This window comes from Oryzias latipes, chromosome 21 (assembly GCF_002234675.1).
Source record: "Oryzias latipes chromosome 21, ASM223467v1".
NCBI lineage: Eukaryota > Metazoa > Chordata > Actinopteri > Beloniformes > Adrianichthyidae > Oryzias > Oryzias latipes.
In genome coordinates, this window is record NC_019879.2 from 8,791,976 (window position 1) to 8,812,966 (window position 20,991).

Below are 20,991 nucleotides of genomic sequence, written 5' to 3' on the forward strand. Positions count from 1 at the left end.
GCCAAGCTGACCTTTCTTTGTGTCATTAGCCTGATATCTGGAGTTTGGGCCTGCGAGTCTTCCTAATTGTCGAATGAACGTGGTCCGACACTGCCCCCTATTGAGGAGTTGCAGTACTGCTGGCGCCATGAGAGACTGGAGCCACCGAACTCCGGCATGTTGCTGGTATGCTGGTGGTCCTACAGTGCCATCTAGTGGTCAAATATGGTAAAAACATTTAGGGGAGATGTGTGGTTATGTGTTGTAATATTGCCCAACTCATTACTCTGTTAATTTAAATCATTTATGGAGAAATCTTTTGTAGAAAAAAATCAAACAACTATACATTTCATAATTTTATTTTGAAATTCATTCATTCATTTTTTTTAAATATACCCACACACACTTGGGGATGGAATTATTAGTCCTCCTATGAGAATTACTTTTTTTCAAAACAATTTCCCCAAGTGCTGTTAAACAGAGCAACTGATTGTAACTGCTTTTTCTGGCTTTATTTTGGACACTTGGATTATTTTACTTTTCATGTACAAACAAAAGGATTTGACAAAAACAAATTTATTAGCCCCCCTGATGCTAGTAGTCAGTTGAGCGTCTTTTTTTTCCTGAATCACAACCTGCAGCTGTTTGTTGTTGTGTTAAGCAAGTCTCAGAAACCATATCAATGGGAACTGTAGCCCATTCTTCTTTGGCAAATCCATCAAGCTCTTCCAGATGTGATGGTCTTCTGGCATGGACCTTTGTCTTCAGTTCACCCCACAAATGTTTCAATGGTTTCAAGTCGAGGATTTGTGCAGGTCAGTCAGTAACTTTGGTCTTCTGAAGGTTCTTTCTTTCACCAGGAGCGCCGTAGGTTTTAGGTTGTTGCCATGCTGGAAGACAAAGTGACGACCTCATATCAAATCTGACCAAAGGACATTCTTCTAGTCTGCATGTTCTTTCTACAGGTTGTCCTCAGCAAACTTCAGTTTGGTTTGAAATGTGTCTTTTCTGCAGAAAGGTAGTTTTTATTTGGTCCGTTCCTGTGCAGAGCTCTAATAATTGTCTTCTTTTGGACTACAATTTCTGACTTGTCCAACTCATTCACTAGTGTCTTGGCAATTGTTCTGGGGTCTTTAGATGCATCTATCACTAATTTTATCAAAAATTTTCTTTGAAATCTTTGGCTTCTATTTCTTCCAGGCTTGTTCTGGATTGTGTGACTCTCATTGAATTTCTTGGTCTCACTCCATTTCTTGACACTGTGATAACTTATGTCCTTCTCCTGCTTTGTGAGCATCAATAATCCTTTATCTCAAGTCTAAACTGATTTATTTTGTTTTTAGCCGTGATGTTTTTTCAAGTGACAGCCAAAAGCTGAACTGAGGTTTATATAGGGTATGTGAATTGAAAGATAATCTTCTGCTTTAGATTTCTTTTACAAGCTTTGAGCAAATCATTGCACAACAGTTTGTCTAATAGGTGAAAAAAAAGTCAATTCTTAAGCTTAAGGTTATACTTGTTTTTTTCTGAAATAGTTCTGCTGTTGCTTGCAAGTGGAAATAGTTTATGTTTTCTAAAGAAAACTAGGAGGTTTTAGAAATGCCATGCTTAAAATTCCTTTCTCTGTGAAAAAAAGTACTTGGGGAAATTTTTGAAAAAAATTTAAAATTCATAATTTCATCCTCAAGTGATCAAAGTACTGTGGAAAAGTTGAAACCAAGAGTGAAAAATAAGCTGCAAACAAAGAAGCCTTTAAAAAAAAAGGTTGCATCATTTTCTTTGTTTTTCTAAATGTTTCTTGTGCTCTTGTGTTTATTTTTTATGCGCTAATGTAAGTTGTCTCTCCTGAAATACATTCGATCTTTTTTGTATATAAGGAGCATTAAAGACTTTGCACTGTTGGGGAAGTTTTAGCAAGAAAGAAAGATTTACCAATTCGCCTTTGAAAACAAAATCTAAGAAATGTTAATTAAATGTGATTAATTTAAAGTTGATAAAATTGGATCTTTTATTTATTTATTCATTCATTCAGTCATACATTCATTCCTGTCACAAACTTGTTTTGTTCCTTTTGGGGTCACGGGCTGTTGGAGCCTATTCTGGCCACTAGTTGGCGAAGATGGGGGACATCCTTGTCAGGTCGCCAGTCTGTCGCAGGGCCACAAATCACACATCCATGCACACTCACATTTACACCTAGGGGAAATTTATAGTCACCAATTAAGCTATTAAGCATGTTTTTGGATGGTGAGAGGAAACTGGAGAAAACACACACATGAACGGGGAGAACATGCGAACTCCACACAGAAAGGTCCCCCATTGGTGTTCATTTATTATTTAAGCAGAAAATACCCAAATCAAAGTTTGAACTTGTGCGTTTTCTGTAAAAATTACTTGAAAAATACAATTTTGACAAATGTAATCTTTTCTGTGTGAATCCTTTGGTTACGGGGCAAAGCGTTTTGGGTAAACTTGGTCGAAAAGTGTTCTGTGTTGATGGATGAGACCAAGACTACATTTTTTTATGTTTTGAATTTCTCAGACTAAATTCATTAAGAGGAAAAAAAAGGAGTTTCTATAAATTTCTTCAACTTTTACTCAACGAAATAATATTTTTTTTCCCTGACATAGTGGTGTCTATTTGTCTGGTTGTGGTGAAAGGCTTGAAAGTTAGCAGTTAGCTGCATAACATAGCTGCTAAAGACATGGAGTCAGTTTCTTCTGGAGGACATTCCCAATAAGGCTGTGGATGGTTACTTAGGTGTTGATCTGATCTGATTCATGAATCAATATCAATGAATCCCCAATCAAACCACGATTCTCACAATTTAATATAAACATGTTTGAATAGTTGCTATATTTGTATTCTGAATGGATGAAAATATTAATAATATCTATTTATCCACCATCATTTACACCTTTACTTAGAGAAGGAGATCAGAATCAACAAAACATAACAATTAAAAACTAAGATTTAGAAAATAAGAAATTATATTTTTTGCTTTAAACTGTGTTTCACTCATTTCTGTCAACTTACTGGTTAACTTCAACAGTAAACCAAATATTTTGGATAATTTAAACAACAAATCCTGAAAATATTCTCCATTGATTTTCCATCCTCAGAGTTTTCTGACCACAGCTCCAGACGCGTTCTGGTACACGTTCTCAACCATGCAGTCACATTAGATCGCAAGATTTTTTATGTAATATTCCTTTAATTTTAGTTTTATTATATTTTTTATTCGAACTGATGATCATATTTGAAACAAAATAGTTTTTTTCAAGACACATTTCAATAAAAAAATGAACTTCAATCTAGTTTTTTATCTACAAAAAATACTTGATAGTTTTACTTTAAAATAAGAACCTTCCCCAACAATTTACTCATGAGTTTTAATTTACTTCCAGTGCATTTGATTTTTTTAGTTTATGTACTTAAAATCCAACATTATTCAACACTTTAGAGCAATAATTTCATTGCCTTGAGTGTAATTTTAATACACTTTATTATATTTATAAAGATCACAAATCAGCAATCTCAGACATGGTAAATATTCATACTCAGCCTTTCTGAAATAAGTTTTCAATATCCAAGTATACGAATAATTGTTACATCACTAATTTTAGGAAATCTCTGTTGTGCTTCTCAGAAAGTAAAAAAGCAGAAATTCTCCTTTCAAAACCCCTGACATGTGTTTTTGATTGTTCAGAAAGACAGTGTTGATTTTTGTAAGACAACATTTGCAACTGCAGCAGTGGATGCAGTTTATTTTTTCACTGAGACCTTACTGTGAGCTTTTTGTTTGCTAGTACTTCATGAAAGACAACTTTATGACCACAAACCATTACGAATCTGGGTTTATTTTTTACCTGGCCAGGAGTCTGCTGAAAATAACCACCTTTGAATCTGTAAGTGTCATTTACGTATGCGTAACAAACAGAAGTCATTTTTCAAATAAGTACAGGGAAGTTATACATTTGGTTCATGTTGAATTCTATTCTGGATTTAGTTAAGACCTTTACAGTTATAGATAACATATGTTGCACAACCAAAAACGGACGTTACACTCATTTTCTGCAGGTTATGCTCACTAAACCAAACCGTTGCCTTCAAATGTTCCCTTTCAAAAAAAATGTTTCAGATTTGATCAATCTTGGACAGAATGTCTGAGAGTCTATTTACATCAAATGAACTTTATCTCCCACAGACTTCAGTTGAAGTAAAGAGAAGCATGTTAACTGTTCCCCGTTTGGTTTTACAGACTAAAGTTCTCACAAAGTGTGCTTCCCGCGATGGCAAAAACAGTTGATCCAACTGCTTGTTGTATTTAGCAGCAAAGTTAGAGCAGAATTGGCGTTGTAATTTGCTGCAGGCCTGTCTGCCTGGACCTTGGATGAGGGGTGTCAGCTGTCAATCAGCAAATTGAGGAGGACAACAGCATTTCAGCCCAAACAGAAAGGGGCAGCATCACATTCGGAGGCAGCTGGAAGGTCACAGTCATGGAAATCCTTCCTGACTCCCTTCCCTCTTTAGTGAACCAAGAAGAATGGTTCCAGCTTAAAGATGTGAATGGAAATAGCTATTAAGGTTTATTAATAGACATCATCCGAGCGAAAATAAAGAGGTAGATATTTCACAGAAATAAAGTTCATGGTGGTCATCTATTTCATAGAAAGAGGATTTTTCTTCATAACTGCTTAAAAACCCTGGTAATGACTGTGTGTGTGCAGCTCGGCTTTTCTGCTAATGTCTGAACCAATGAGCTTTTCTACATTATTCATCTGATCAGAGAGACATTTAATTGATACTTAACACTTTGGGATTTGTAATTAGTGATTTGGGAGAAATATGATGGCACTGAAACATGTGAGCTTACAAATGAAACGAGAAGGAATCTGTTCTTGGCGTCGAAGGAAATAACTCAACAAGAGTAGGTATTCAAGTATAAAAAATCTTTTTTTCAAAAACATTACCACTGTGCATAATAACATTCATTTCATTCATTTTCTTCCGTTTTATCCCTTTTGGGGTCACGGGCTGCTGGAACCTATCCTGGCCATCCGGCCATGAATGAATGAATGAATGAATGAATGAATGAATGAAAATGTGCATAGTAAAAGTTAATTTCTTAAAATCCTTAAGTATGCTTCAGCAAACAAAAAAAGGAAAATTAAAGGTTGAAACAATAATGTCACTTTGAGGTTATTTTTTGCCTACTAAAATATATTAAAAAAATGAAATGGTGTAAAACCTGATATGGTCCAGACTAAATTAGCATTTTTTTCCCTCTGGGAAAAATGCAAACTTAGAGAAATGCTGCGTTCCTGTACTATTGGAATGATATGAAAAATGGCTGTCTCACTTGGAAAACACATATGAGCTTTAGAAAAACAACAAATATTCCAACGTCACATGAACGCATAATAACTTTTTGCACCTTAGCAAAGGTCAATGTACAGTATTTATAGTGCACCGTCTATGGATAGACACCAGAGTTTCAGGGAAAATAAAACATTGATAAAGATAATCAATATACCGGTAATTGAATCTAGTTTGGGGGGCCAGATGTTTTATGGGCTACCTATGGCCCCTGGGCCGTAGTTTGCCCACCCCCCAGTTTATACTTTAAAAGAGGCGGTTCACTTTTTATATTCTCTCTTTGTTTGTGAACTAGAACTGTTCCAGCTTAGTCTGAAGAAATATTCAATATACTTCCTACAGTCTGCATACATGGTCTTTAGTACACATGCTATACTTATACTCAAGTATGTATATGTATGTGTTCATATATGTTTGCTTTTGTGCATACATGGGCAAATGAATGCATGAGTTCAATAATTGATTATTTAATATATTAAATGATACGTTAACCCATCTGAATGAAGTATTAATTGTTGGAAGTTTGATAAAGTGGAGGAAGGCTTGAAATAAAATGTTCAAATTATTCGGTTGCTGGGCAGATTACTACATTCTCAACTCATAAATTGGCCTGTATAAAAACATTTGTTAACCTACTATCTTTATTTAAAACTATAATGTTTTCTGGCGGTAAAGCTAAAAATGAATGGAAGTTTCCCCTTGTCGCTTCTCTGTCACGTGATCTCCTCTGGGCGTCACGCGGGTCAGCTGATGATCGCAGGAAGAAGATGTCGCTGAGGAGCTCTGTAAGGATGGAAGCCATTCTCGCCGTAACGCTTATCCTCGTCACCGCTGGTAAAAATACAAATCCATTAAAGGATCTCGTATCTTAATGTGACATTGTGGTTGTAGGAGTGTGGCCCCACGAAGCGGAACTATGATGAAGGGGCGGAAATAAGTCGAGGGACTCATTGCTAGCATAGCAAGTTTAGCTTCTGGGAAGGTTCATTTCATCATCTTCCACAGGCTTAAAACATTCAGTCAGTATTATTGTCGTGTTTTAGTGTTGGATAATTTTTGGTTAACCACCGGGTTCATCATAAATGAAGCCTTTTGTCACCACACCAGAGCGTTATCGTTTAGCTAACGCTAAAGATGCTAGAACGAGACACAACACTGTACTTCAAAATTCCTAGAATGGTTTCGTCCGAAAAGTATAAACAGTTGAGACGTTTGGGTTTTTCTGGATTTCTCATTTTAACAAGCTGTCATGTGACAAACTCCGAGTTCCTCTTCATTCATCCTGCATGTCACGAGTGGAGTGGACCAGTGACCTCTGCTGAGTTATTGGGACAACATTCATAGATTTAAGGAGAAAAGTCACCGTTTATGTCCCTGCTGTAGCTGTGGATACCGTAGAATCAGTTACAGTTTAATAGCCTTACCATATGTTGTCTTAATCTTTTCTATTTGGTATATTTTTTATTCTATCTCTGTTTTTAAATCCTTGTTTGTTTGCTTTTTAAAATAGTTTTGTTCATTTGTCAATTGTTGTTGTGTCTAACGGTTTCTGCCCAGCCTTAAGAGTCAGTTTCTGATTTAAATAGAATAAAATAACATAAAAAAATAAATCTAGAGTTCAGTAACTGTGTTATCTTTGCCTTTCCTCTATCCAGTCAGGCTGTGTTAGTTGAAAAAAATCGGTTTGATTTAATAATGATTTAGCAAATCTAAAGATTCATTTTCTTTTACCATTACGCTTGAATTTATTTCCAGCTATGATAAATATTCAACTGTTTTTGCTATTAAGTAAATGTTAAATATAAGTACTTTTGGAGCCAAAGTGATTTGATTTGCATCAATAGACGTCAAGTGGTTGAGGAATTAATTTTTTTCTAGGAACAGGCTTTGGGTTAGTTTTTAGGTAGACATTTTAATCAAAGTTTCAATTTGGTATAGTAAAAATCATTTGTTTAGGACAACTGTTTTTTTTTTTTTTTCCTATGAAATTCATTTTGGAAAGAGATAGAAGGAGAAATAACTAGAGGAACCACTTTTAGTACTATTAGAACAGTGTGCTTAAATCCAAAATCAAATTATTTCCGTTTGGTGACACAGACCAAGTTCTGCTATTCAGGGGAGAAACCCCCCCCGCTTAGATCAGAGTATTCACTTTGATTCAGTCCTCAGTACACAGAACATTTGTCTTTCGGCTTCTCCTTTTTGGAGTCGCCACGGTGAATCATCCGCCTCCGTCTAACCCTCTGGATCCTCATCGAATGCTTCTAGATGGCTTTGGCAGCATTATTGAACAAAGTAAAGAGTGGTAGATACCTAGTTGGTATGCTCGACCAGGAAGAACGAAAACTTTTTTTTTTTGGAACAAAATTTCAGCCAGGAAAGAATGAATTTGACCGTTTTTGTAAGAAAAAACCAACAGTCGGTGTTCTGTGCAGCACCAACGGTTTCCAGGATATTCTAGGGATAAATATACTTCCAGCACACTTCTGAGAAATGCAGTCAGAACAATAATCAGAGGCTAGAAAAGTCATGCATCAATTCTCAGGAGATTTTAAAAACAGAGAAGAAAACCAAAAGGACTTCAGTTGTAAAATACATCCGATTTGAAAACCAGAGCTCTCAGGGATTTATTTAGCAGAGAATGGGTTCTGAACTGCTGATAGAAACGGTTCACAGTCTGTTTAAAGAACCAAATGTGTTTGTTTTTTTAGGCCAGTGTTTCTCGGAATCACACCTCCTCTTGTTTCCTTCAGGTGTCCAGGGGGACAGCTTGACAGTGCTGCAGGCTCCAGAGTTTTTGTCTTTTCAGAAAGGAGACTGGCCACTTTCTGGAGAGAAGATCCCAGACTTGGTGGCTCTAACCATGGGTTTCTCTGTGGAAGAGGCAATTGACAGTTTATAATCTTTCCCTGATATTTTTGCATTCATATTTGCCACAGCTGAGCTGCTTTTTCTGACAGAATGTTTTCTCTGCGCAGGATCTGTCCTGGCCGGGCCTCCAGGCTGGTCCGTTGTTCCAGCGACCTCGGGCTAACGTCCTGGTGGTCGTGAGAGGAGTTGACAGCCTGGATTTGCCTCAGAGTGTCGCTTCTTACCCCTTGGAGAACGTGAGCCAGACTGTTTTCTACATTGGAGTTTTGTCTACCAAAAAAATGTGGTATTTCATGGGAATTACTGAGGCTTTTTGTTTTGTTTCACACAGCCCGTGGCCTTCACTCTGGACAGTGTTGCAGAGATGGTACACTCCACGTTCGCTGAGTACACTCCTGTGGTGCTGCAGCTGGCTCCCAGCGAGGAGGTAGCCTCATGTCATAACAGATTTGGAAACCCCAGGAGGTCGTGCTTCCCTCCCATTGTTTGTTTTTCTTTTTTCTCAGAGACTTTACATGCTTGGCAAAGCCAATGCCGTGTTTGAAGACCTACCAGTCACCCTGCAGCAGATCCGGGCTCGTCTGTCTCAGGATGGCTCAGTGCTCACTTCTTTCCCCCTCAACTCCCTCAGCAGAAATGCAGAGGTCTGTTTCTAAAAGTCACATCACCGTGTCTTCTTAAAGACCCACTCCGATGAAAATCACGTTTTTGGCATCTTTAACATGTTTTTGTGGCGTTTTTCTCATGATAGAGGAAATATATAAAGAAAATGAAGCTTAAAATTGCTTTTCTGAGTGTTTCTTTATTCAGATTGTTGTGAATCGGTAGCAGACGAAAAAATGCTGTTTGAAGAAGCTTGTGGATGTGACACAGAAGCTACAGTTGGCGGGGCATAACCTCCCTGCTCTGCTCCATTTTGATGCATCAAATAGCAGACAAATAGATCCATGTTTGTCTGTGTTTTCCTAGTCTGAGCTGGTTTCTGGATCAAAACTGTGCAGCTGGATAGCTCCCATCTTGTTTGCCATGTTTGTTGCACTTGTAATGTTCGGTTTGGGGTGTGAGGGGCCGTAAGCTAGCAGGAGAGCGTGTAAACAAATGGATATCGGGATGGGGAGGGGGGCTTACTCTTCACCAACAGTCCCGCCCACAACTCAGAGGCAACATTTTTAATGAACCTTTGCCGCTTTGCAGAAATGATGTCCTAGAAAACAACACAGGTTTTGGATTTTAGTTAAATAATCATAATAAAAAGACCACTGTAGTACACAGTAGATCTAATGATGATCGGGGTGGGACTTTTACAATCTCATCTAACCAAAATCCTGCTGGGTGGAAAAGAAACCTTATCTTCTTTGATGATGCTTTTATTTTCTTAGGCAGATTTGCTCTTCCTGTCTGAGGTCCAAGTGCTGCATGATATCACAGCTCTGGTAAGAGGCTGGTCAGTCTTTTCTTCAGTCATGGAGAAAGTATTTCATTAGCTTTGAGTCAAATGTATTTTATCTCATCTTGCTGCAGCTGCAGAGACACCGACATTTGGCCAAGGACAACTCTCCTGACCTGTACTCACTGGAGCTGTCTGGGCTGGAGGAGCTGAGCCGCGTCTATGGCAAAGACTCTCCTCAGTACCGGGACGCCACATCCATCCTTGCTTCTGTCCTTCAGAAGGTACCGAGGAGGACCGGAGGGTAATGCAGAAGCCTTCAACAGGACCACATTTTAACCTCCTACGTTCTTTTCATTCTAGTTTGGAGAGGACATGTATCGTCTCTATGGCAACAGTGCTGCTGTGGAGGTTGTCACGGTGAAAACATTTGAAGCTCCTTTGACCAGGAAGTCTCGTTCAATCCTGGAATCTAAGCAGATTGTAAGTCTTGCGGGAAGAAAGGTGTCCAGAGAACTCAACAGCATTTCATTTAACAATGGATTAACACAGGGGCCTGCAACCTTCAACACTTAAAGACCCTTTCAGGTTGATTTCACACTGTCTCCAACCCAGTAGGAGCTTATATTTATGTTATTGTTACTTTTATGATAAATATGAATGAATTCTTGCCATGAAAAAAAAACGTAAAGAGAAAATTACATTTCTTATTCTTAATATGAAATCGTTTATAACTATTGGCAGTTTCCCAAGACTTCCTTTCAAAATAAAATAGACCCTGTATCACAAGGGATCCTTTCAATGCAGTAAATGTAGTAGGTTGTCTAATGTCAATTGGGATTAAAAAAAAATAAACCCTACACAATTACTTGAACTGTTTTTGCTATAAATTTGTAAACCTGACTAACTCAAATTAAATCAGAGCTAATTTAGTGACCCAGAAGGCGCTTAAAATCTTTTCATTTTCTCAAATATCAACAGTGCACCCTGAAACAGGCCTTTTGTGACACACGGTGCTCAAAAATGTGTTTTAGTACAACTTTGATAAGTTATGAAGCCGCAAAGATGAGTGAGTTGTACTGTACTTTCACTGTTTGTAAATGGATTGAATAAAGTTAAACTTATCTGTTTTGTTTTATAGTCCAAAAACTATGTTAATCCTCGTCTTTTTCTTTAATCAGAGAGCTACAATGGAGGCATAACAGAGCCACATGTGGCTCCAGAGCCTCAGGTTGCACACCCCTGGATTAACTTAATGTTTGTGTTCATCTCCAGAGTAACCCTGGCAGCCCGTACAACCTGGCCTACAAGTACAACTTTGAGTACGCAGTGATCTTTAACATAGTGCTGTGGATGATGATCGTGCTGGTCCTCGCCGTCATCGTCATTGCTTACAACCTGTGGAACATGGACCCAGGTTATGACAGCATCATCTATAGGATGACCAATCAGAAGATCAGGATGGATTAAATTCTCACAGTCATCATCGCTGTTTTCAGAGTAAATGTTTGTGTTTTGTGTCGGGCTTTCTTTTGCCAACAAAGAAAACAACAAAACAGGTAATGTAAAAAAAGAAGAGGCTGTGATTGATAGATTAAAAAAAAAACAGAATATTTGTTGGGTTTATTCCCTTTACTTTCACAGCTCACATGATTCCTTCATAACTTGAGCTCCTCATGTTTGCTTCACCTGATCGCCCTGCTGATTTCTGTGTTTTTTTATTATTTGTGCAGTAAAAGTGATGATAAATTTATGAAAGAAGACTTATTTGGCTAATATGTCGTGCTTGGTTTTTGTGTGATGCTGTTTAAGTTAAATACATATGTGTATATATTGAGTATACAGATACAAAAGTATGAGGACCTGCTGTAGTCTTATTGTGAAAAATGTGTAGAAGGTTGGTTTCACTGTAATTCCATTCCAAATGACTACATTTTGTTGCAAGGAAACTTGATCATAATGTTTGTTGTTATGGGTGTAAAATAAAAGAAGCTCTGTAAATCGCAATAAATATTGAATCCTTAATGAATACTTCGTTCACTTTACTGATGTTTTTTAAATGCGATTACAATCTCGCATTTGAAAAAATTGTAAAATCACTTGTGGATTTTAAAGGTAAATTGTTTAAAAGCTGTGTTCTGTTTTATGAATATTTATTTTCCAATAGCAACAGTTTAACAGGATGTCAACATTTGTAATCAGAAACTATAAATAATATAACTACATTAAAAATGCACAGTCATACTTGCTCATCTTAGACCTGCTTGTCATCCGCCTTTGTGCGTAAGCGTTCAGCCAATCAGAATTGAAATAAATTGTAAGCCCCGCCTTTAGCTTTCTATGCGACATATCATTTGTCGCGAGACTTTAAAGCGTCAGCCATAAATACACAGAATGAGGAAGTAAGGAAGACGACTGTCCCCAAGACAGTGGACTTAACGAGAGACAACAAACGATGGTGTGATTACTGATAAAAGGTAAAATACTTGGTTAGTAGATACATTATTAACTTATCTTCTAACAGTAGAATTCCATGCAGCTTCTATAAACGAGAATCTAAAGAGAAAAACAAACAAATTATATTTTACTTCCTGTTTGGACGGGAAACCACATAAGAGATGATTTCTCACTTAGCTATATTTATTATGTATTTATTACGTATAGTGCTATCTACATTACGTATTTAAGAACTTAATTTGTAGTGTATTCTACATAAATATCACGATTTATTTTCCAGAAAAAGGTGCAATTTGCTATATCCGTGTGTACAATGATACATAAACACAAAGTTAGGTTGTAAGTTTTGAATGTACAAATTTAACTTGGTTTTATACAGAGAAGTCTTTTATTTCATTATTTCTTACATTAAGGTAGTTCCTAAATTGTTTATTTAGCATATTTTGAATAAATACATAAATAAAATTGAGATATTATAGTCTTTACATAACTTAAAGAAGATAAGAGGAAAAAAAAAAGTCATGTAAACAGAATAAACAGGAATGAACAGACTCATTTTGCATCGTTGAATAGGAGATATATTTTCACAAGGGTCTTTGTACATAGTTGCTAAATACACTTAATTGATAATTTTTTTAAATGTTTGAAACATGTTTCTATTTTAAAACAACAATATCTGTTACCGTAAGTTTTTGTTTTTAGGACAAAGCTAAACGTTGTGTGTACACAGTGCACCGTTCAGAGTTTCATTTTGATAAAGAGAATCCAGCTTTTCTAAAGCTGAACTGTTCTGTTTTCGTCACAGCTGGGAGCTACGTGGTTCGCAAGATCCGGGCTGCCATCTCTGATGGAGAGTCAAAGGAGGAGCCCGTTCTAACACCATGTAGCTCTACAGGTGAGATACTACTGCATGGGTCTTAAGTAAACACGTTTTTAAACCTATAAAAAGCATCTTACCTTTGAACTCCAGGATCGCAGGTTAAGACCTCAGCAAAAACCTGACTTTTATAACCTGATAGGTCAGACTTTGAACAAAATTCCATTACTTATCTGAGGATTACATCTTGAAGCATCACTGTGAGAGTAGTCGTCTTGGAGATAAACATACAAGTTTCCTCACTGTAACCATAAACTATAAATGTTTTTCATTCAGCTAAAAGGGAGGGGAGGACGCGGGCGAGGAAATCTGCCTCAACTGCTGCACTGGTTCCTGAAGATGAGGTCGCAGGAACTGGAGTTGTAGCTGGAGCAGGAGTGGGAGCGGCAGCTGGAGTGGGAGTGGGAGTGGAAGCTGGAGCTGGAGCTGGAGCCTGTGACCTTGCAATGCCTCCACCCAGACGTGCAAAATGCTGACGCTAAAGATCTGGCTGGATGCTCCATCTACCTACTCAAAAAAAAAAAAGGTTGAAAAATATATTTAGATTTAAGGAAAAAAAATATTAAATTGCCAACAATTTGTTGCATTTTCTAGGCTTTGTAAACTAAAAACAACAGACATTACAAACACATTTTTAAGAGTAGAAGATTATTTCAGGCGTCCAGTCACAGCTGACAGATGTCCTTTCCCACCGCAGATGTTTTGATACTCAAAAGTTATAACTGCAGACACTCACTGAACAGTTTCTGGGTGTCTTGCTCTCTGCCATCTTTGTAACCAACAAATTTTGCGGTTAGCCAGCAGCATCTGTCAGTTAAAAGCCAAAGTTCATGCACTGCAGTGTTTGAAGGCTGACTCACAAACCTCTCTGTGCAGAGGCTGAGCAGGCCTGATGTTTCTGTAGTTGCAACTTTCAATAAAGAAATCAAAAATATGCTTTCATCTTTTTTTAAAATTTTTTATAAGATGTGTGTTGTTGTTTTTTCTGCCAGAAAAGGTAACCCTATTCATCTAACGCTAATATCTGTTAGAAGGAAAACACTTCCATCTATGCAATACAATAGTTGGATTTTATTTTACAAAATAAAAAAGCTAAAAGGGAAAAAAACATGGAGTTGAATAGGGTCTCAAAGTGAAGTTTCTGCTCAAGTTAATGCCATAGAAATGAAAGTGGAAAGCATGTTACAGCCGTTACAGGTTACAGCCGTCGGTGGTGTAATCCTCTGCTCTGTTTTCATATCCTGGTTCTCACACACCAGTCAGTTGGGATGTTGCTGCGGTATCACATGGGAACCACAATTTGAATGTTGAAAATTCCCTGTTTTGAATGTTGATAACCCTTGACATTGGAAATGTGCGCTGCAAAAAGAAAGTAAAGAGACTTTTTTTTTTGTTCAAGAAAAATTCCCATTTTTTTCTGTCTTGCGAGAAAAATAATCTTAAAGTTTTTCAGTAGCAACATAATTTTAGTTTGACAAAATGTATTTTTTTCTTAAAATAAGAATTTTCGGTAAGACCATATGGGGTAAGATTTTCTAACTTATTTTTATGGGGCCTGTTTTTACAGTGAATAGGACTAAGAAAGTACTGGACAATTTGGTTTTATATTTGCTGTATATAAAAATCTAAATTTTAAGTTTTTAGAACTTCAAAGTATTTCAAAGGAGAAACATTTTAGGTTGGTACTGAGTATTAGAACAAAACTGAGACAAAGTCTGCAAAAGACTTTTAATTTTTTTTTTTTTTTAGAATTTAGTATTACATTTGAATTTTAAACAGCACATATGACTAAAAGGTAGTTTGCAACATTTTATCTGTGTTCATGTCTGTGATCATGCAGTTTTCTGAAACTCCAGAACATCCCTCTTTACACACCTAATGAATTGCAAAGCAATAAATTGTTTATTAATACAGAAAATGTTTTGCAAAACAGAGAATTATTGAATCTTTCCAGATTACTGTGCAGCTGCATTCATGTTTGCCAGGTTTACAACACAACAGGAGACCGCAATGAGAGCATTCAGAACATGACAAACCCCAAAACCCGTTTGCAAGTAAAAATCTAATTTTACTTGCAAATCTGTTTTACCAGGTGATGTTTGTGTGGAACGGAGCACAAATAAACCTCATGTTGTGTACGAGCAAAACGAGGGGGGATGACTGCCAAAGTGTGGCTAACTGAAGAAATCCCAAGAATAAAAAAATCCAATGATTAAGATGTACACAAGAATAACACTGAAGACATGTGAATTCTTTAGTTTCCATAGCAAATTTTGTGTGCTGTAGTCTTTTGACATATATCACCTCTCATTTTGACTTACTGGAACACACAAATTATTCACAAACATTTACATGGTCAGCCTGCATGAACAAAGGCCGACTGTGTGGTGAAGCAGCACAAACATCCAAACTGAAGTCCAATGGTGCTGCAATATTTTCAGCATTTATGATGTTTCTTTCTCAAATCACTAATTAAATGTATACATTTAAAATTACCCCCCCCCCCCCATGTCTAAAGCAGCAAGAACCTGTGACTTTATTGAGATTGAGCATCATAACTAAGTAGAAAAGCTGCCATCACCTGCAGTTCATGGCAGCAAAGACTAGAGTGAAGGCTGCAAAACAAACCCAAAAAACCATTCAGGTCTTTCCTTTTTTTCTAGCGGGCCACCATTTAAATAAAAATAGAAATGCGCGTTGGGGCTTCTGTGAAAAATGCCCACAATGGGGTTAGTTTGTGGTTAGTCAACATCCCCAAAGCTCTGATGCTGTATGGTTTTTGACCGACTCACAAAACTCGGTGACGTCTCAGCAGGTCGGATGTGTTAAGATACGAGATAAAACGTTTTTTTTTTTTTTTTTTTTTTTTTCAGAAGTTGGACTTCTGTTTAAATTTCTTCTTGTTTCATACAGTTTTGCTAAATTTGTCCCACAATGTATGTCCACATGCAACATTTGCATTCTTAATTTAATCTGACATGATTCAGTCAGCTTGAATCTCAATACTGAGCTGTTTAATGTTTAATCTTTTAAATATTTGACTAAATGCATTTGACTTAGTAGGATTTAGAGTCGTTTTGTACTCTGTGTAAAAAATATTTTGATTTTTGCCGCCTCCAGTTTAGAGGCATGTATACAGTGAGATGAAAAAGTCTGCAAAAAACAAAACCAAGATTTACACATCAAAGACACCTTTAGACACAAGAGTCGTATACAATATAACCTTTCATAATAAACAATGTAAATGACAAGTAAGAATTAAAAAAAAATTTAAGAACAAAAATAGATTTAAAGCAATGCAAATTGTGATAAAGAATAAACGTAATTTAAAATATTCGGTAATTGTAACAAGACAAAAGAATAAACAAAAACATTTGGAAAAGGATAAATCCCGGTGACATGCAGTCAGGGGAGACAGCCTCACCTGCAAAATGTAGCTTAAAATATATAAATTGACTAAAATGAATATACTTTTTTGCTATTAAAAATACAAATCAATTCATAATTTTCAGACATGTCTATTCTATGTTTACGTTTTTCTGTCTGGGTTTTACAAATTTCCTGTTCATATGCCCAACATGATCTGGACTTAATTAAATATCTGGATTTAATTGGACTAAAACATCTGTAATTGTTTTAATGTTTTGGATGTTTATGTTGTGCTTTCAGATGACCTCCGTCATGAACTGAAAGGGGAAATATGAAATGATCCAAACGCAAATACAAGTACATCTCAACAACTGGTAATCCCATTACCAAGTAATCGGCAGGAGTTCAATTCAATTCAATTCAATTCAATTTTATTTGTATAGCCCAAAATCACAACAACAGTCGTCTCGATGGGCTTCGAAGTAAAACATGAAATCAAAAGGATCACGAATACTTTTTGGTAAAAGTTGGGCCAGGTTTCTGAAAAACAAGAAGGATCCGTCCCCCGAGGCGCGGAGTCTGACACTCCTGCTTCAAAGGAATGCACATCATATTCAGGCAGTGGAATTGTACTTAATTCCACAGGGTTGTAATGTTTCCAAGCTCCCTGTACCAGCTGGAAATGCCCTCTGAAGCTCCCTCCTTCATCATCCCACGTGTATTTCATAATTTTTTCAAGTTTATCTCTAAATTTTATTGTTCACATGTTTAATTTGGTTTTCTCTGCCTTTGCAATGCACTCATACTTTTTCTCAATGACAGTAAATTTACACTATATGTAGCATTTCATATACAGGGCCCTGCACAGGATCCTGACAAAGAAATTAATTGTTTTCTCAAGTTAGCGTTTTGTGCACACAAATTAGTGTCTTCATAGGTTACATGTTGTTGGAGTCACGCTGTTGACTATACTGTGTTGAAAAAAGCCAAAAAACTTTTATGGTTTGTGCAAATATGTGAAATTTGGTTATTTACTACACAATTTTACATGCTAACGTTTACAGTTCTATGGTTTACAGTAAGAGACACCCCCTCAAATATTTGAACGAATTTTTGACTGAAATCTGCATTTAAATGATTGCTAAAGCACAAACATAAGTGACAGAAAAAGACAACAGTTATACATGTAGCATATTACATCTATATCGAGAGCAGTTCATCCATTTGTCGAATCCTGCTCCTCCAGTCATCTGTTGTGTCCTTGGGCAAGACATGTCCTCCTCCCTGCCACCAGTGTGGACTTCCCTTATGTGTATGAATGTGTAGGAATATTCTAGAAATGGTCAAATGGCAGGTGTGTTTTTGGAGCCCCACCTCTGTCAGTCTGACCCAAGGCACCTGTGGCGACTCAAGTAGCCTCCCATCACCAAGTCTCTAAGAAATGAATGAAGAACACTTTGTAAGTGCTTTGAGCATCTGGAAAAGCACAATATGAATCACACAAAATACTCATTTTTGCGCACAAGATACCTGCACGTCATGTCCAGGGCTCTGTATTGATGTGACAAGACGGTAATAACTACAAGTAGATGTTGAGACAACCACAAGGCTACCTCATCACAATAAATAGTAGCATTTTCTGATGTTCTGTGAAGGGCAGGGATGCCAGTTTAGTTTAGTCTGTTTAGTTCAAGTTTTGTATTATCCTATTGAATTCTATGCATTTATGATCCTTTTTGCTTGTATGTTTACCTTACAATTACCAAGCCCACTGAGACGACTGTTGTTGTGAATTTGGGCTATACAAATAAAATGGAATTGAATTAAATTGTATCTGACCCCATTAGCTTTTGGAGAATTTCTGTTTCTTTTGGTTGAATATTTCTGCTATGGAGTCCTAACAGCAGAAAGGACTCTCTGCATGTACAGAGAGGAGACAGTTGATCAGCAATGAGAAAGAGGAAGTCAACTCTGACAGCTCGTCCCATAATGAAGTTGCTGGAAAAGCTTGCAGAATGTCTATGATCAAACTCAGCTGCTTTGCTCCCAGCTGGGGGTAGATTGACCACATTTAGAATCCAGAAGACAGTCAGGTGTAATGGTCTGCACCCCTACAGTTCACACACACCCACATGGTGTGAGTTTACCTAAAATGTATACAAGTCAGAACACCGCCAGAACATTATGGCCTTCACCGCTTAATTAAAAGGAAATAAACACTAACTATGGCAGTGAGCGACATTGCATGGCCCACGGGCGCTACCTGCCCCCCACCTTCGCCGCCTCCTTTTGACCCGCCCTCAATGGCTGAGCAGCTGCTACACGTCCTTTACTATTCCTGTCTGCCTCTGCCGCCCTGGTCAGAGCTGCATATGTCAAATTCATGAAGAAAAGACATTTTATTCAAATTTTTTCTGTTAGTTTGATCTCCATAGCAACTGCTTTATTTTTTGGTTGCATGGTGGTGATAATCAGGTCTACGTAATTTTTCGAAGAATAGCAAAAAGTATATTTTTGGATTTCCTTGGCGACTGAGGTATTTTATTTACCATGCCCACATTTCCTAATAAGTTGATATCGTAAATGTTAAACTTGTCCAAAATGAATTTTCACCAGGTTTTGCTAACTTTGGTGAGTTTTTGGGTATGTGGCAATGTGTAATGCTTTGTCAAAGGGACAGTGAGAAAGAACAATTGTGAAAACAGTATGGTATAAATGTGTCCAGGACTGCTGCAGGACATATTAACCCTTGTGCTATCTCAGATGACCCCACCCTTACATTGACATGTTCTCCCTACCATGACAAAAGTGGATAAAGGTGGAAAGATTTCATGTAATCCATGGAGACCAGTGAAGATCATAAGTCATTGAAGAGAAAAGGTTCAGTGCACTGTCTAGTGGGTCTAGATGACCCAACTCCCAATGATAAAATGCCTAGGATAGCACAAGGGTTAAGGACAAGCAATGACCTACTTTCCTTTCTGCCCCTCATCTAATTACTAATGAGCAGTTTGTGCTTCTCAAGCAGTTTAATGGAATATGAATAGAATATTAGAAATGGAATAAAAATTAGTGATTTTAAATAAAATTCTTTATCTCAGAGGCTGGTTCTACTCAGGTCATCAAACAATAAAAAAACAAAGCGTCTTCATCAACTTGCTTTAAAGTTATTCATGTAAAATACGAGAACTTAATTCTTCCTCAAAAGAGAATTACAATATAGGAACTGGACCGAGTGAGTATGACGTCACCCATAGAAAATGACTTGCTTCAGGCTTCAACCTGATGATGTCAATTCAGTCGCCATTTCTCCACGACACAACCGTCGCCATGTTGGGGCCAGACATAATCAGTGATTGGTCCGAGTTGTTCTGAGTCAACGGTTCTATGGTAATCACTCTCTCCAATCAGGAGTGAGCTTGTTAGAAGACCACACCCCCTACCACTGAGAGCGGGCTCGGAAAAATCTGTCAATCAAACATTTTGAACGTTCAACATGAAACCACCTACTTTTATTCAGGCATCTGATTGGTCAGTTTATAACTTGAATAACTTGCGCTACAGAAAACATATCATGAAAAAATAAGTAGGATTAGAAAGAACGTGTTTAAAAAAAGGTATCGGAGCAACAATGGTCATTTTGACAAATAGAATGACTAAGTAATACCTGTTCATTTTGCAGTATAAGTTTATGGGATTTTGTTTTTTTTAGGAACCAGCAGATACTTCCTGTTTGGAATGTTGGGGTGGAAGGGTCCCTCAGTCCAGTTTTCATTAGCAGTCAATAGGAATCACACAGACATGAAGGGAAATAAAAGTAAAGCTACAAGTAAAACATTTTGTTTGTCACCCAAGCTAAAAGGCTGGAAGCAACCTTTGGTCGTTTAGAGGGAGATGAGCTTTCAACTGATGAAACAAAAGTTTTACTCTACAATGCACAGATTGTTGTTGCTGCACTCTTCTGTTCAGCTTTAGATCAAGCAACTGTGTTTGTTTTCCCTGAAGTTGATTTTAAGCAAAAGAAAATATCTGATGATGTTAATGAAGGAAGTTTCCAAAGCCATCTATTCCTCCCCGGGAAGTGTGTTGTTACCAGCTGTGCCATGTTTTCTTATAGACAGATGAACTGAAACTGACCAAAATGGGTTTTATTTTTTTCAATGAAGACAGGATATGTGGCTGCTGGTAATTACAATGATTGACTCACAAATGACAGTGAGATAAGAAATGACATTCCTGCTGCTTTTAGTACCAGCATGCTCACTGTTGTTTGTACAAAAACACATTTTGCTGCTATAGATACACCCAAACAAGATACTGTTCCATGCACAATGGAATATTCCCCAGGCAGAACAAAGTGTTTACATGGTAAAGCCTCTCTGCATGCATGTGTCTAAAGACTTGGTCCTCAGCAAGGTTATTCTTTGAAAAGAGAATCTACGTCTTTGTTTTCCTCGTCTAAGATGGCATCTGGATCATTTTTGTTGCACCGATAATGTTAGGTTGGGGTTGTGAGAGGTTGTAAGCTAGTGGGAGAGGTGCATTTTTTCATCTGCTCCTGATTCTCAACAGTTTAAATAAAGACATACTCAGAAACGCTGTTTCAATCTTAATGTTCTTAATGTTCTTTATACGTGTCCTCCATCATCAGATAAAAAATGTTATTGTGTG

At 37.3% G+C, this 20,991-nt stretch overlaps 1 protein-coding gene across 1 annotated transcript; it reads left to right on the forward strand.

Moving 5' to 3' along the window:
• The first annotated feature begins 6,067 nt into the window (after positions 1 to 6,067).
• On the forward strand, positions 6,068 to 11,646 carry atp6ap2 (ATPase H+ transporting accessory protein 2). Its single transcript, XM_004081466.3, has 9 exons — positions 6,068 to 6,193; positions 8,113 to 8,243; positions 8,338 to 8,466; positions 8,562 to 8,657; positions 8,737 to 8,874; positions 9,610 to 9,663; positions 9,752 to 9,901; positions 9,981 to 10,100; positions 10,893 to 11,646. The coding sequence occupies exons 1-9, from the start codon at positions 6,127 to 6,129 to the stop codon at positions 11,085 to 11,087; spliced, it is 1,080 nt and encodes a 359-aa protein (XP_004081514.1). The 5' UTR covers positions 6,068 to 6,126; the 3' UTR covers positions 11,088 to 11,646.
• The last annotated feature ends 9,345 nt before the right edge of the window (positions 11,647 to 20,991 follow it).